We start from the raw sequence: 17,926 nt of genomic DNA on the forward strand, positions 1-17,926 counted from the left end.
GGAAAGTGTCCGTCAAGGCAGGCTGCTGAAAAAAAGGGAAACAGCTCTGTACACATTCAAGACTGACAGCAACCTGCCTAAACAAGACACCTCTATAGAGGGATGCCCAGTTGGCTTCTGTCTGTCTGTCTGTCTGTCTGTCTGTCAGGACTCCTCAGAAATGACTGCAGCTGAAGCTCCCTTTCCCTTTCTCCACCTACTGATCTGCCCCCCTCAAAGGCGCCAGGAAAGGCAACGGCGAAGCTCGCGGCGGAGGCGAGAAGAACCCGTCCGGTCTCTTCCCCGCGGCTCTTGGAAGAACCTGCTGCTCCCTCCCGCCCCAGGCCAGCCTGTCCTCGCGGGCAAGAAGAGGCCGCGCTGCCGGGTCCAAAGCGTGACTCACCCGGTGCCAGGAACTTGCCTAAACGCTTTCCCCACACAGCGCGCTCCCCTTGGGCTCGAGAAAGAGCCACGCAAGACGGCGGCGCCTAATCCTCATACAGAGGCAAGGCGGCGGCGGCGGCGGCAGGCTGTCCCCTCTCGCGGACCCTCAGCCCGTCAGCAGCCGACCCAGACCCGCGCGCCCTGCGCCCAGCGCCTTCTCCTCACCTGGACTCTCCCGGCCGGCAGCTTCGCCACGACTCGCCTCAGGCACCGAGGGCCGAGGGGAGCTCCGCCCCTGCCCGTTAAGGCGAAGCCCGCCTCTTGGCGGCCCTGGACGCTTGGGCGGGACGGAGGAGGCGGTGGGTCGTCGCTGCCAGGGGCGCCGGGGCTGCTCTGAATCACCCAGGCGCGGAAGAATGGACTCGGATCCTGCTTCAGGGAACAAGCCCAGACTCGCGAGCTTGATCCTCACCTGCCTGGCTCCTCAGAAATCAGCCCTAGGGACTGAGCGAGGATAAGAATAAAAATTACTTGTTGTTGTTTAGTCGTTAGTCGTGTCCGACTCTTCGTGACCCCATGGGCGCCAGGCACTTCTGTCTTCCACTGCCTCCCGCAGTCTGGTCAAACTCATGCTGGTAGCTTCGGGAACACCATCCAACCATCTCGTCCTCTGTCGTCCCCTTCTCCTTGTGCCCTCTATCTTTCCCAACATCAGGGTCTTTTCCAGGGAGTCTTCTCTTCTCATGAGGTGGCCAAAGTATTGGAGCCTCAGCTTCAGGATCTGTCCTTCCAGTGAGCACTCAGGGCTGATTTCCTTAAGAATGTTTGATCTTCTTGCAGTCCATGGGACTCTCAAGAGTCTCCTCCAGCACCATAACTCAAAAGCATCAATTCTTCAGCGATCAGCCTTCTTTATGGTCCAGCTCTCACTTCCATACATCACTATTAATTCCACACATCACTAAAAATTACTATTTTGTATTAAATTTGTGGGCCACCTTTCGTCTGTAGCTCTCCGGGCGGCTCACAACATCAACATGACAGTATGAAAAACAGAATAAAAATAAGAACGAAAACAAACCAACAAACCACAAAATTCATAATAAAATTAAGAACCAAAAGAAACCAATAACCTCCCCCTCCAACAACAAAGACTGGGTTAGAGCATCGTGCTGATAACCCCAAGGCTGCAGGTTTGATCCCCATATGGAGCAGCTGCATATTCCTGCATTGCAGAAGGTTGGACTAGATGATCCATAGGGTCCCTTCCAAGTCTACGATTCTATATTTCACATGTCCATCAGCCCAAGGCCCAGGTGGAAGAAAAACCTTTCCACCTGCCGCCTAATGGGGTATAATGAAGGCACCAGCCAAACCTCCCTGGGGAGAGCATAACTACAAACCCATTCTGAAGACTCCTTTAACTGGACGGCACTTCTAATAAAACTGGCACCATTCAAAGTGCTGGCTTTGACCCATAAAGTCTTTTTTGGCCCAGGACCCCAATTCTCCAAGGACTGCCTCTCTCCCATGTGAACCCATCTGGAAACTGCAATCATCATCTGAGGGCCCTTCTTTGAGCAGGAGGTCTGGAGGATAGCAACAAGAGAAGGGGCATTTTCGGTGGTGGCTCCCTGTTTATAGAATGAGTCTCCATTGGTACCCATGTGTTTTTTCTGGGGGTACTCAATGGTATGCAGTACCAGCACCCCACCCCCCAATGTTAAAAATGTGGCGCTTACTGTAAAAACTTCATGGTGTGTACCAGTACCTTTCTTTTCCTTTTTTTTTTAAACTACTGCTTGGTGCCATAATTACATATCTTCTAAGGAAGATCGTTCATTCATTCCATAAGGCTTTGGCTTTTAATTATAGCCTTTTGTGGGTTTGGGCTGTTTCGATCTACCTTTTTAAAAAATAGAATTGTCTTTCAGATTCTTTTTTTAAATGCTGGTTTCCATGTATGTGTGTGCTTGGTTTTTGCTTAAAATATTATAAGTCGCTTTGAGCTGCCATGCAAAAAAGCAACTAATTATGGTTATTAATAATAATACATGTAAACAAATTGGGCCCTTAGCAAGCCCCATTTTCTTGGCTGAAGCAGGCAAAACGATCACAACCAGACTGCACTGTTAGTTATATATTTTTATTTGTGTCACCTAACAAGGACACAGGTGGCACTGTGGGTTAAATCACAGAGCCTAGGACTTGCCGATCAGAAGGTCGGCAGTTCGAATCCCCGCGACGGGGTGAGCTCCCGTTGCTCGGTCCCTGCTCCTGCCCACCTAGCAGTTCGAAAGCACATCAAAGTGCAAGTAGATAAATAGGTACTGCTCCGGCGGGAAGGTAAATGGTGTTTCTGTGCGCTGCTCTGGTTTGCCAGAAGTGGCTTAGTCATGCTGGCCACACGACCCGGAAGCTGTACGCCGGCTCCCTCGGCCAATAAAGCGAGATGAGTGCCGCAACCCCAGAGTCGGCCACGACTGGACCTAATGGTCAGGGGTCCCTTTACCTTTACCTAACCAGGGTTGGCCTTAGGGGTGGGTGAACTAGGCGGTTGCCAGGGTTGTGGGTCTGAGGGGGCACCAAGTTGAATTGAGAGGCTGTGTTTGCATTTATCCTAGGGACAGCCCTGCATGTGCTTCTCAAGTACTCCCGGCTACATGCGAACAAGTACGGTAGTTCTCACCAAAAAATAAAGCGCACAGGCAAAGCACCATGCTAAAATGTGACACTAGCATTTTACAATCTATACACACTTTATGGGAATCACTGGGTTTTAATCCTAAGTAAATATGCATAATGGGAACAGCTGTACAGCTTGTCCTTTGACCCTTTTTTGGAGGCTTGGACACATTTACCCTGTGAAGTAATAAATAAACAAAACGAGAGGTTATAATATGGGAGCCTGAGCTGAAAGTCTTGTACCCTTTATTCCCCCACGCTTTTCTGAAACTGGATACTCACTCAAAATCTGGTTAAATTGATATAATATGCTTCAGGATTCAGTTTACAGTGGCAGGAATCAGCACCATAGAATGTGCTAAATGCCTTTCTCATCCAGATTGAGTAATGGAATGCAGTTGTTGCCACACTGGTGGTTTCTAAGTTAACAAAATGAAGTTTTCAGCAAGAGCTTGAACTTTTCCCTAGCATGGTACAGGATTAACAAAGTGTTCAGCATGTGGCATGCAGGGTTCCAGGAAAACACTACATTTGCTTTAAGAAGAATGTGGAGAATAATAATATTTGCTGAACACTTGAGACAACTGTGTTTCATTGCCACAGGCATCCCGGTTTATTTAACTGCTATGTAACAGTCTGGTTTGGGACAGTCAGTTTGTATAGAATATACAATGTAGAGCTTAATGAATGCTATGAGGGGTTTTTTCTTTCAGTCTGAAGTACCACCCAAGATCCTATGTGCTTGGCCTCATCACTGGGAATCGTGCAGTATGATGCTATGATAAATATTTTTCCCAGAGGGGAATCCACAAGCAGCTAAAAACAGGGACAGATCTACACTCATGGTTTTTAACATTAAGGAAGGGTTAAGGAATGGTTTTGATAGTGTAGATCAGGGTAGTCAACCTTTTTATACCTACCGCCCACTAATGCAACTTTCTTGATGGTAAAATTTCCTTACAGCCCACCAGTGCTGCAGTAACATGTGCCGTAGAACCCCTTACTGCCCACCTGGAATCCTAAAACACCCACTAGTGGGCGGTAGGGACCAGGTTGACTACCCCGGGTGCAGATGGACACATGACATCCTACTTTTTACATTCATAATGCATTATTACCTTGTCTTTTTATCACTTAATTTTTAATCATTTTATGCTGCCGTATAGGTGAAACACTGCTCATATGTCCCTATGCAGTGTTTTGCCCTTTTTTTTACTGCATTTAAACTCTGATCCCTCCTCCAATGGTATTCAAGGGACAGTGTTCAGTTTCTCCTCGGGGTTTTTTGCTTCTTCCATCCTAGCAGGGAAAGAAACAGCGTTTTGGAAAATGGTGTGGCCGGGCATTACTTACATTTAACCCCCCCCCCCCAAAAAAAGCCAAGGTAATTAACAGGTATGTCCTGTGGCATTTTAGAACAGCATATCTATATCTTTCTAACAGGAGAAAGTAATGTTAAACAGGTCAGTGTAGATCCAGCCCAGGTGAGTTTCACCAATCAAGGTACTGAAACCAGTTGAATTGCGGACTTCCGGGTTGGCGCCTCCAGCAATGGCGGAGCTCCTCCGATCGGGAGGAAATTGCTCCGTGAAAAGCAGGGTCTGACCGCCACGGCGAAAGCGGAGACCCATTGAAATCACAAGCGGGAGAAGCTTGTGAACCTGGGATTTGGCTGGCACCTTTTGCGCCTCCCCTACTCGCGGGGAAACCCTGTTTTGGGGATCCGGAGCGAAGTGGGGTGAGTGGCGCGGTGCTTCGAATTGACTGCTTTTTTCACAGAGTGAAGCCGCATTGCTGTTGCCAGAGAGCGCTGACTTTTTCCTGTGGACAATTGGACTTTAAACAACTACCCGTGAGTAGAACGGAAAATTGGATCTTTAAATATTTTAATTTGGCACCGAAACGGGAAGGTCTTAAACAGGAAGTCCGCCTTCCTCTTTTGTAAATAGATTGAAGCAAAGACGTTACAAGCTAAAGTCTTGGAAAGCCTTTGGCAAAGGATTAAATTTCCATCGGTTAAAATTACAAAAAACCCCTTGGAAGCAGGAGAAGAGGGGGGAAATTTTGGACCTAGTGAGCCTGCAGGAGAGAGTGAAAAATCAAATTACCACTGCTCTGAACCTGGAAACGGGCTGCCAGAAAGAGTGACCTTTTGGGAGAGTTCATTGACTGCGAACAGAACGTATTTGACAGCTAGCTAAATAAGAGAAAGATACTGGTTCCATTGTCCTCTTCTGCGTTTAAAAAGGAGGAAAAGTAACTGAAAATTGAAACTATCTTTATGGCTTGAGTTGTGTTTGAAAGGATTGATACAAGTGGAGATTGTTTCCCTCTAGAGGGAGCTTTTGAAACTGTTACAGGAGTGTAACTGGGGAATCTCCAGCTGCAAGATAAGAAATTGTGAGAACCAGAGATTGGCCTTGGACTATTTAAAAATGTTGACAGGAGAAACCATAGTGACTGTATTATGCAAGATAAGTTATTCGCTGGAACAGCTTCATAAGAAGACGGATGACATGGCTTTTAAAATTGACAACTTGGGACAAAAAGTGATTAATTTGAGACCAAAAGTGAGCACCAATACAGAAATAATTCAGGACTTGGTACAGGAATCTACTTTGGCAGGACAAATTGTGGAGGAGAAGGAGAAAATTGTTGTTGTTGAACCTAAAGTAATACAAGAGGGATCCTCAGTCTTACAGAAGCAAATTGAGGACTATAAGTTGAGGCCTTTTATGATTGAATCTAGAAAAAGTCAGACTTTGAGGATCGGATCCCGGCTTGGACTGAAGAAGGAAAGTTGGAAAGATCCCTCTATGCAGGGATTAACTGACTTCTGGGACATGGACTTGGGTTTGGAGGAGATTGAAGTTCTGGGGGCCTTTGGATTTGGAGGAATTTTGAAACATGTCCTGAAACACTTTATGGATCTTAGCTTCAACTATGGAAATTTGGCTGACCTGTCCAGAAGGAATAAAAGTATTGTTAGGTTGGAGTCTTCCCGAGATCTGCTCTTTAGCATTAAAGAATATGAAGAAGACCAGCAGAAGGGACCTGGAAAAGAGTTAAGAGCCTCGGACATAAGATCTCCAGGTTGATGGACTATATGGAATTGACAGAAAGGACTGGCAGAATCCGAAACCAGGGAGAGGAGATGGTGGAAGAAGATTGGAAAATTTAAAGTTTATATATAGAAATACTGTAAAATTAATGAGTGGTAGAAAAATGGTGGAATGAAATTTTATGGCCTTAGCAGAAATGTTATAAGGAGTTAAGCATATATAAGTATTTTAGTCTTAATGGAAAATAAGGTTAAAAATATGTTAAGATATTTATAATATGATAGAAAATAGAGAAAGATGGAAAGGATTTGCTGAAACAATTAATAGACGTGGAATACAAAAAGGGAGGTGAGAGGAGGTCGAGGAAACAAGGGAATGAAAGATAGAGTATGGAAAAGGTGTGATGTATGTTTTTAAATTGTTTTTGTTTTGTTTCATTTAGGGTTAGGGTTAGGGTTAGGGTTTTGTTTAGTTTAGTTTAATGTGTTTAGTTTAATGTGTTTAGGTTGTGTTTTGTATTGTCTATATATTGTATTGTATTGTGTTTTTTCTCTTTTGTTTTTTTTTCCCTCTTGTCTTCTTTCCTTTCTCTTCCTTTTTTGTAATCTTTAAAAGTAATAAATATTATTTAAAAAAAAGAAAAAAAGAAACCAGTTGAATTGCAAGTTTACAGGTTAATTCCCAGCTGATCTGCCATCTAGGCATCTCCACCTAAAGAAGGATAAGCCCTCTCGACCAAGGGTAGCAGCTGTTGCACCCTCCAGATATTGTTGGACTATGACACCCATCAGCGTGGCTGGTGGTGAGGGATGGTGCACTTTGTAGTTCAGCAACATCTTGTTGTCTAGACTAGGAATGGCCAACTCCCAAGAGACTGTGATCTACTTACAGAGTTAAAAACTGACAGTGATCTACCCCCTTTTTGGGGGTTCAGTCAAAGTTGTTGAGCTTTTTTGGTGAGGAGGAAAGCCCCGTTTTTTGGGAGGTACAATGCTTTTTTTAGGGGAGCCAGTGATCTACCGGTGATCTACCACAGAAGTCCAGTGATCTACCAGTAGATCACGACCTACCTGTTGGACGTGCCTGGTCTAGACGTTACTGGACTAGCCAACTAATTACTTTGTCCCCATCCACCTCCCTGCTCAGTTGTACAAGGACTACAGAGGAGGAAGCAGGCACCCAGGGCTGGTTTTAAGTAAGAATACAGGCTGGTGGTCTTGGAGGAATCAAGACTGAGGTTAGTAGAACAATATCCCATTTGCCCTAATGGGCCAGCCACCACAGGAATTGTATACCTGAAATCCTGGAAAGTCACACTGGGGAAGCCGAGCTAAGTGCTATTTTGTTAATTGGAAAGGCGGCCTGTCAGTTGTTCAGGCACACACAGTGGAAATTGTGGTAACATTACTAGACTTCAAAGTATCTAGTTGTGCTGCATCACTTGGCTTGATTCCACAGCAAGAATGATAAACAGATGATTAAAAAAATGATTCCAGGAAATCAAGATTTGGCGCAGACTGAGACATAGCCTATTAAAAAGTAATTTCGCAATGCCCTTAACTTGTCCACAGCATTATTTAAAAGGTTGTATGATAGCTAATCATGTCCCAGATGTTTTTCTTGTGACCTTTATTCAATGAAGTAGAAATAGGCATATGGTTTTCTTTCAGACATACTATAAACTACCAGTCCTACGCAGTTTCCTCACTGGCTTCTAGATTAATCTTATGCAGCTCTTGGGTCAGCACCCAGGACAGTGTACTGTCCGTCAAGGGCTTATTTTACTTCCTTTCTATTCAATTCTGGCTCAAGCCCCCTGTTAGAATTCCTGCTCCACGATTGCAGTCATGGGATTGTTGTCTTTCACATGACGGTGTATGTTTTGACTCTACAGAGTGGGCAGTGACGGAGACAGGATGTTTGTGTTACTGTGTTCCGTGAAGTGGGACTATTGTCCTTTGTTTTTTCTCTTTGCTGTCTGGTGCTAGAGAGAGAGGGAGCCATGTTGCAGTGCTCCGTGTGTGTTTATATGTAAATAAAGTAGATTAGCCAAAATGCTGAGTTGCTGAGGTCTGTTACACAAGTTGCGCAAACTGTGCGGATCCCAAAGTGTGCCTGGTCGATCGTTCAGGAGCTTCAAAAGCTTTCTTCAGCCTGAACATCACAGCAACTGATACCAAGAGGCATCAGCACACTTACGATCCTGCAGAGTATTGGCAGTTTGAGTAACAGAACCCAGTAGCACAGCATTTTGGCTAATCTACTTTTATTTACATATAATACACTCGGAGCATTCCAACTTAGCTCCTTCCTCTTTCTCATCAGTCAGCAAAGAGAAAGAAACAAAGGACAATAGTCCCACTGCACAGAACACAGTAATACAAACATCCTGCCTCCGTCACTTCCCATACTGTGGAATGAAAACATACACCTTCATGTGATAGACAACAATCCCATGACTGCAAACACAGAGCTGGAATCCTAACAGATACGGGGCTTACCTGCCCCCACATATTTTTTTTCAAGTTGGCACCCCTGTTTGGTGGCAGCCTATAACTCTGCCTTCCTGCGTTATCCTTCATGATGCTACTTCTTGACTTTCAGTAGCCTCATCAGTTTCATTTTTGGTTTTGCTTTGTTTTTTAATGTAGTATTAGTGTTAGCACCAGCACTGGTGTCTGAACAAACACACCAGTCTGAACAAAGTTTTTTGAGGAGAAACCCCTGTCTTCAGAACAGATGCAGTAATATATCCTTAAATCTTCTCATTGGGGGACCCTCCCTCCAAAATTAAAACTGCCAGACGCTTCCTGAGAACAGTGTATACCACTCTCAAGGAAGGGTCTGGCAATAGCTCCTGAAATATGCCTGATAGGCTTTTTTCTGGCTGCCACCACCATAGATGCCAACACAGGCATTTGACAGGCTATTCCTGAGCCAAAATGACTATCAACCCCACTCATGATTTATAACTCTAGTAGGAGTTCCAGGTGACAGGGATTAGGATGGAGCAGACAGCATATGAGATCATTTGATAAGTTCCTGCAGTAGTTAGGAAAAATAGAGCCCAACTCCAGCAGACTCCATGGGTGAACCAATTTTTTTTGGGGTGGAGTGGGGAGGATGCTTCCAGGTAAAACAAAAACTGTTTCCCCACCTTTATTTATAGTGATTATATCATGCATAATTGTCACAGAGCAGGACCTTCCCTAAGATTACATCCCAAACATTTAATATTCAAAGCTTTTCAACAAGGATCTGCAAATGTGCTCAGAACTAGACTAAATTCCAGTTCCTTCCATGTGCTGCTTTGTTTGTTTCATACCCTCCAACATTTCTCTGGTGAAAATAGGGACATCATGGCAGTGCTATAGGTGAAGCATTCAAGCAATATATTAGTTTGAAGTCAGTGATTCATCTGCTTTTTTCAGTTCAATAATTTTTTAAAAATCACCTTATGAGGCTCTACATGGAGGTTTTCCATGAAAAGGGACCCATCATGTTTTAGTTTCATGTGCCCCCCAAACAAATATATTTTTCAGGTTCTCTGGGCATGTTAGTAGTATGAGAACATAGATCCTTCTCGATCACTACATGAATATTTGCAGAAGAGGACAAAAAATGATGTAACAGAGAACAGAAAGCTGTAATGTTAATTACCTAGTCCTCAGTTTCACAACAAATTGGCAAGACATATCAAATAGATAAGAAAGTATATGGTCTGATCAAAAAGGCTATATTACTTTCACAGAATCCTTGTCTATGTCCTTAAGGATAGAATGAGAACTTAGACTTTAAGGTAAAAACTACTCCATTGTGGGGGAAGTTGCTGTAACAGTGAATTTAATACAAATTAAGGAAAACCAAGAAGAAACCCCACTCCTGCCTCTCTCTTAAAGGTAAAGGGACCCCTGACCATTAGGTCCAGTCGTGGCCAACTCTGGGGTTGCGGCGCTCATCTCGCTTTACTGGCCGAGGGAGCCGGCATACAGCTTCCGGGTCATGTGGCCAGCATGACTAAGCCGCTTCTGGCGAACCAGAGCAGCACACGGAAACGCCGTTTACCTTCCCGCCGGAGCAGTACCTATTTATCTACTTGCACTTTGACGTGCTTTTGAACTGCTAGGTGGGCTGGAGCTGGGACCGAGCAATGGGAGCTCACCCTGTCACAGGGATTCGAACCGCCGAACTTCTGATCGGCAAGCCCTAGGCTCTGTGGTTTAACCCACAGCGCCACCCGCGTCCCGCCTCTCTCTCAGTGAACTATAAAATATGGGCATGGGACTCATCTCCCCCCCCCCCCTGCGCTTCAACCCATGTTATTAATATATGACGATGTAGTAAATTGACTCCTAGAAATATAGCCTATAAAGATGAAAACATCAAGCAAAGTAGTAGGCATCATGATACTTGGAATGTTATATGCATCTGTCTTTGTTGAGCTGGTCTTGGTGGGTGTCCTTTGTCTGGTCTGCCTGGCTTGTCATTCAGAGCTGGTCTCTTCAGTGAAGTTCAGCCGCCATTTTGTCACTCCCAAGCAATGTGTCAATGTGAAGGTCCTGCTTCTCCTTCTCCTTCTCCTCCTCCTTCAACAAGCTACTTTGGTAGCTTCAGGGGGTTCCAAGCCACATGCTGTTGAAATCATGAGGGCTTTCTCATTGTAGAGTGAGTGGTACCATTTCAGACAACAGATAAATGAAAACAGAAGCCCCAGCAGTACTGAATTCCTGCCTTTTGCAACATGGCCATTACCAGCCTCAAAGATGATGATGATGATGTACCTGGCCATTGAATTCTGCACCTAGTCTTTTGGCTAGGATTTTGAAGTACCATTATTGGCTTTCCTTCATTAATCATTAATTTTTCTCAATTTCATAATTAATTCTCTTTTTTTAATGAATTGTGAGAAGGAATGTATATTGGAAGAGTGGTGTCTTTAGATGTATGCATGCTGTGTGCTCGTTCAAAGTGGGCACCTATTATTTCAAATCCCAGTATATCTGTCATCAACCATGTTAACTTACATGAAAGCCAAAATCTCCCAGTCTTCTGTGCCTTCCAAAATCCACAAAAACGAACATTTCTTCATCTGATGAAAAGCTGCATTGCGTCCAGATTTTTCTTAATTGATTTGCTTTCTCAACACAGTAATAATAATTGCTCTGAGTTCTGAAGTCCCATGTCTAGAGTTTCAGAGGTCGATGTTGCAATGTGACCAAGATGCATGCCAAACACAGCCATCTTGGCTCCTAGAGGTTTTAACATTGTGCTCCAGCTCTCCATGAGCTCGTGCTTAAAAATGAGCAATTGAGCCCCTAATTCTTTCCTGAAGCCAGAGCCATCTAGCTTGGCTTGGGTCTGAGTTTGCCAGGCAGACCTTTGTGTTCCAGGAGCCTTCTTGTCTGGCTGCAATTTGCAATTCTGGCCTAGGCCCATCTTTTCCAGAGGATGGAAATAATCAGTAAGAGCACCATCTTTATTTTTGGCAATGCCTGGTAACGTTCCCTTCACACCTACCAAGTAATTAGAAGTGAATCAGGAGTTGTTTTTGCTGTGAAACAAATGTTTTTGCAGGAGGAAGGCAGAGCCAAGCAAATATGCAGCTTGTAGTTTCGCTGAGGCCTCCCCCTGTTAGTAACTGTTTTAAACAAAGTATAAACTACTCTGTTTGAAATAGTCTGTATCTGAAGTATTGTTCAAGAAACATTATAACTAAGTAGCCAAGGACAACGAAAATGGTATTGCAGATGACCAATACTTCTCTTCTACCCCCCACCAAAATTAAATAAAGGTAGACTCAGAAATCTCAGCATAAGATGATGAGAAGAGCCTGCTGTTAGTGGTTAGTGGTCCATCTAGTACAGCATCCTCTTCTCATATCAGCCAACCATGTGCCTAAGGAAACAGAAGGCTAAGCACAACAGCACTTGTGATTCCCAGGAACTGACATTTGGAGGCATATCAACTCCAACAGTAGTGGTAGAACCTAGCCTTTGCGGCAATTGCAGATGTTAAAGTATTGTGCAGCTTGAAGCAACTGGGTGCATAAAAACAGACTCCTTTTGGAATAAAACATTATCCAGACCCATCAGATATTATTCAAAACCTTCCTTGCACGACTTTCTTCAAAACAGAACAAAACCCAATAAATGTTACATCCAAACAGTTTCACAATATCTTGTCCAAACACATGCTCAGCGTCTTATAAAAAATAAAATCGCTTATAATTAGAGCTGACAAACCTAGCTTCTCTCACACAGGCTCCATTAGCCTGCCTGCATTCCAGCCACAAAGGCTATGCAGTTCCTGGAGAGGCACCTTACTCCCACACTGCCTGGGAACAAAAGACAACAGCTACCACCCTTCCAAGATGGCGAATTTGCAACTCAGTAGCCTCCCATGTGATCTAAGTTAAACATCTCATCAGAATTAGCAGAAAACAGTAACAGTTATCAACCTATATAGAAGTTCAGTGAGCTTAATATAGAAACCCCCCATGTTAAAGCCTTCAGTAACACACAATCAGACATTCTCCATTTCAGTGTCAATTAAACAATTATACTTAACACTGGCTAGTAGCCATTTTTAGCCTTTTTCTCCATAAATGTCTCTAAAAAAATTTTCTATGCCACTTTATATTTTTAAGAAAAAATTCAAAGCGGTTTACAGCATATTAAATCAATAAAACATAAATAAAACAATCTGAAGAAAGTCAAATATAGAGTACATAGTCAAAGCAGCATAACAGAAAACTAGAATATTATCTTAAAGATTTTAAAATAAAACATTACAAAGGAGGTCAACTACAGAATACATATTTAACATAGTAGGGCTGGGTGAGTCTGGTTGAGTCTAATTCTCTTTCAAAGCCATCCAGTCATCTAAGCAATACTTCAAAGATAGTATTGAATCAATAGCAAGATGAGTTCTAGCTTGAGACAACATTTTATTAGATAGGGTTTGTTCCATGTAAATGTATTAAGACTTTAGACTAAAGAAAGCATTCTGGAAAACGTGGAAGAAGAAGGAGGAGGAGGAGGAGGAGGAGGAGATATTTACCTTTAGTTGCATTTCTTTATTTGCAAAAGCAAGTCTTCTTCAAAAGGTTTCCTTTTAGTATTTTGAAAATAGAACAGTGGTTCATTTCAATTTGTTTGGAAGATTTAAAAGAGCACAGCTGAAAACAAAGATGTTTATGAGCACCCACTGGGTGATGTGGTTGAATGACCTGGTTTTGGACAAATGTCAAGAAGCAATCTGGTTTGATGTAGAAGCCATGTAAGAATTATATGCATGATGTGTGACTGATAAGAAGATGAAAACAGAAGAGTGGTGTTTTATAATGGCTCTGATTGCTGGCTCTATCAGCCTAGGTTTTGTGACTTTCCCAATTTTTCCAGAATAAAAGCTGCTTTATGTTAGGAATTCATGGGGCAATCCTATGCACACACTTCCCACTCAACACAGTGGAAATCACATCCTGGTAAACGTTCATAGGAATGTGCAGCTCAGAATTTAAGGTGCCTTGTGTATGTTATTGGCAGTAGCTATTAGCAACTATTCTGCTTTTTGCAGCGACTATTCTGCTATTTGCAGTGACTATTCTGCTATTTGCACATGATTTGCCACACCACCTTAGCCATGTGCAATGCATGAGAATGCACTGAAATAGTTGCAATGAGAGAAAGCGAAATGTTCTACCTGAGCTCCAAATAGCTTTGTGGGATCTGTGGCTTGCAAAACAGCTTGTGGTAGTTTGTAGGGGAATGCAATTCCTAATATGCATTTAATTGCACCCAGAAGGAATCACAGTATGAGAATGTAAGCAAGCCTTGGCAGATGATTTCTGAATAATTCTGGCATTTTTTCATGGCTGGCTCTAACAAAAGAACATGTGAGTAGCGTGTGGGAAACATATTTACTGTTATTTCCTTACAAATTACAAAAAGATATATGACCTCATTCTTCTCCTGCCAATTTCCTCTCCATGTTAGTTCTCAGTCTATGTTCTTCAGCAGATTTATCATTGAGTTTAACTAATATAAACATCATTGCAATTTTGATGTTACAGCTACAATTCAGAAAGAAAAGCACAGCTACTAGCCAGGATGTCTGTACTTTGTCTCCAAGGTTGGAGTAAGCATGCTTTTGAATACCTACAAACTTGGGCTCTTTGCAGATGACCTTATGGTCACAACCCCAGACCCCATAAACCCAGCAACCACATTAACCAAAGAATGTAACACCTTCACAATGGTATCAGGCCTACAGGGGAACCTTCTTTAACAACAGAGGGACACAGAAAAGGGATGGTATCTACAATATATAAAATACTACTCCAAGACACTACAAATCCCCTCACCATGATTAAAGACCAACGGGAGCATGACATAGGGTACAAAATAAACTCCACCCAATGGTCAAAAAGGTGTTCTAAATCACCATTTTAAACCAACTCAGTCTAAAGAAGAGAACTCACTCTGAAAGTTATCTATAGGTGGGTGGCTCTGTGGGTTAAACCACAGACCCCAGGACTTGCCAATCAGAAGGTCGGCAGTTCGAATCCCCGCGATGGGGTGAGCTCCTGTTGCACAGTCCCAGCTCCTGCCAACCTAGCAGTTCGAAAGCACGTCAAAGTGCAAGTAGATAAATAGGTACCTCTCCGGCGGGAAGGTAAACGGCATTTCTGTGCACTGCTCTGGTTCGCCAGAAGCGGCTTAGTCATGCTGGCCACATGACCCGGAAGCTGTACACCGGCTCCCTCAGCCAATAAAGCGAGATGAGCGCCGCAACCCCAGAGTCGGTCACGACTGGACCTAATGGTCAGGGGTCCCTTTACCCATTACCTTTAACAGCATGGAAAAAAGGCTGTTAGGCAGCCTGGAAACCACCCACTTTTAGACATTTGTGTTGAAAGTGAAGAGATTTGAACTTGGGCCAGCAAGCAAAGGGATGTTGTGGGCAAGACTTGTATGGACCTTTCCTCTCTCCGGCCCTCTTCAGATGAATACTTCCAGCCCTGCGTGGAGATGCTGGAGTAATTGAACCTGGAGCCTAGATGCAAACCAGATGCTCTACAATCCTTCTCCTTTTTAAGGCACTTCCTGATCATTTGGAAATCTTTTAGAATACTTACTGTATTATATTCTGATCATACATGGGATTCCCAATTGTCTCCCATCTAGATCAGGCCCACACTGTGGCTTTGTTTGGTTTTTCGTTCCTAGAACATCCCTGGGTCAACCAGTTTTTGAAACACTGACTTTCACCACCCATAAGCATTTCAGTCAGTTCACGCTCTTGTTCAGCAGATTTTTATATATCAAGGAAACCTCTTCAAGCAGCCAAACAAATAAATGAAGTCTGATACAGTTAACAACATCTAGGAGGAAATGCCATAAGCGGGAGGCAATCTTCCTTCCGCCTTCATAACATGATACTTATGAAGACAGATACACAGAAACAATTGTCGAGTGATTTGGAATTATGTCGCACAACTGATTCCAACTGCTTTCTTGAGCATCGTCCAACGGCAAAGGGAAACTCTGTTCCCAGAGATAAACCCGACACTTGAAAGGCTTATGAGCAGCCTAAGGACATTACTGTAATCCCCAAGGAAGGAATCATAAAAGAAAATAATCAAAAAAATAAAGAGCTGGTCAATTAATGAAAGGAATGAAAATGCATCTGCAGTTTTAGATGGAATCTGCCCATCCACACAAAAAAAAGGAAAAAGAATCAGGAACCCAATATGTGTGATCAATGGGTTTCTCCTTCTTTTCAGTGGTGTCCAAACTTTTTTCAAAGAGGGCCAGATTTGATGAAGTGAAGGGCTGTGGGGGCCGACCAAAGTTGTTGACCTTTTTTTAGGAATGAAGTTGTTTTTTAGGATTGGAGTTGTGGAGGTTTTACCCCAGGAAAGATTTTACCCCAGGAAATAAACTACCACAGGGCGGGCTGGATTAGGGGCCCCCAAAATGGACTTTGGACGTGCCTGCTTTAATTAAATAAAGTGTGCTTGTTCTGCTATAAAAAAGGTTTGGCTTGTAAACAGTTAGCTAAATAAGAGGGTGAGGAAGCTGGTAGTTTACCTCTAAAATATCTCTGGGGTAGGGATTAACCGCTAAGAGTAAATATACGGCACATATCACATTACCACTTCCTCTGCTTATGTTTGAAGCATGTTATATGTAAAAAACAACAACCACTAGTGGGGGAGGTCCCTGAGATTTATTCCACAGTCCTGACATAGAAGAAAAAAGGTAGACAACTACAACCAGAGGAAAAATCTAATTTCAATCCTAAACACCTTAAAGGTAAAGGTACCCCTGACCATTAGGTCCAGTCACCATTAGGTCCAGCTGGGACTGAGCAACGGGAGCTTGCCCCGTCACAGGGATTCGAACCGCCGACCTTCTGATCAGCAAACTCTAGGCTCTGTGGTGCCACCCGCGTCCCATACACCTTACACTTACAAAATTAGATTAGAAGAATAATGTGGCACAAAGTGAAATGGTGTATTGCTGCACATACTCTTAACCAAGCTTCTGTGTGCTGCCTGCAAATTATAACTATTGACCAATGATTATGCAATAGTTCTACTGATGAATCTCTATTGCAGTGTTCTAATTCATTTTTTGGCACCTGCCAACCTCCAGGTGCAAGTAGATAAATAGGACCGCTTACCAGCGGGAAGGTAAACGGCGTTCCGTGTGCTGCGCTGGCTTGCCAGATGCAGCTTGTCACGCTGGCCACGTGACCCGGAAGTGTCTGCGGACAGCGCTGGCTCCCGGCCTATAGAGTGAGATGAGCGCACAACCCTAGAGTCTGGCAAGGGGTACCTTTACCTTTACCTAATTCATTTGTTAGCTTTGTTGCCCAATTTCATCTCTGACTTCTGCTGTTGTAGGTAGCCTTACCTGGTTCAATGTCGGAGCGTATGTTTTTAAATAAAATAAACAAGATTTTGTTGTGCCAGTTTCTGAACATTAGAAATCATACGTTAAGCTGTTTTATTTTTTAAAAGCTATTTTAAAAACCCTATGAAAATATGAAAGGTTGACTTCCTTACAAAACTTACAGTACAAGTAACATTTTTTCATTAAAACGGTGTGAAAATACTGAACAGCTTGAATTTCAGATACAATACATACTAGACTATGTACATTATGGGCACATAGGATCTTGTTTTGTGGGAATTAGCCCCAAGGGAACATACTGTTTTACTTACAGCCTCTATACCAGCTCTACCTCTCCTTTAAATCAGAACCAGTGAGGGCAGTGAAGGTCCTGTGTGAGTGTCTGGAGGTGGTTGGAGGATGGATGGCGGCTAACAGATTGAGGTTGAATCCTGACAAGACAGAAGTACTGTTTTGGGGGGACAGGGGGCAGGTAGGTGTGGAGGACTCCCTGGTCCTGAATGGGGTAACTGTGCCCCTGATGGGCCAGGTGTGCAGCCTGGGAGTCATTTTGGACTCCCAGCTGTCCATGGAGGCGCAGGTCAATTCTGTATCCAGGGCAGCTGACTACCAGCTCCATCTGGTATGCAGGCTGAGACCATAGCTGTCAACGTTTCCCTTTTTTTAAGGGAAATTCCCTTATTCCAAATAGGATTCCTCGCAAGAAAAGGGAAAAGTTGACAGCTATGGCTGAGACCCTACCTGCCCGTGGACTGTCTCGCCAGAGTGGTGCATGCTCTGATCATCTCCCGCTTGGACTACTGCAAAGAGCTCTATGTGAGGCTACCTTTGAAGGTGACTCAGAAACTGCAATTAATCCAGAATGCGGCAGCTAGACTGGTGATTGGGAGTGGCTGC

At 43.6% G+C, this 17,926-nt stretch overlaps 1 protein-coding gene across 1 annotated transcript in view; it reads right to left on the reverse strand.

The window, feature by feature from the left end:
• LOC310761818 (uncharacterized protein) overlaps positions 1-13,468 on the reverse strand; it is a 67,085-nt gene extending 53,617 nt beyond the window's left edge. Inside the window, exon 1 of the mRNA XM_083612017.1 lies at positions 13,170-13,468. Coding sequence (XP_083468143.1) covers positions 13,170-13,181 — 12 coding nt within the window. The 5' untranslated portion in view covers positions 13,182-13,468. The remainder of the gene's footprint in view (positions 1-13,169) is intronic.
• Positions 13,469-17,926: the final 4,458 nt, after the last annotated feature.

The sequence above is a fragment of the Podarcis filfolensis genome (assembly GCF_964270895.1).
Source record: "Podarcis filfolensis genome assembly, chromosome: 4".
Taxonomy (NCBI): Eukaryota; Metazoa; Chordata; class Lepidosauria; order Squamata; family Lacertidae; genus Podarcis; species Podarcis filfolensis.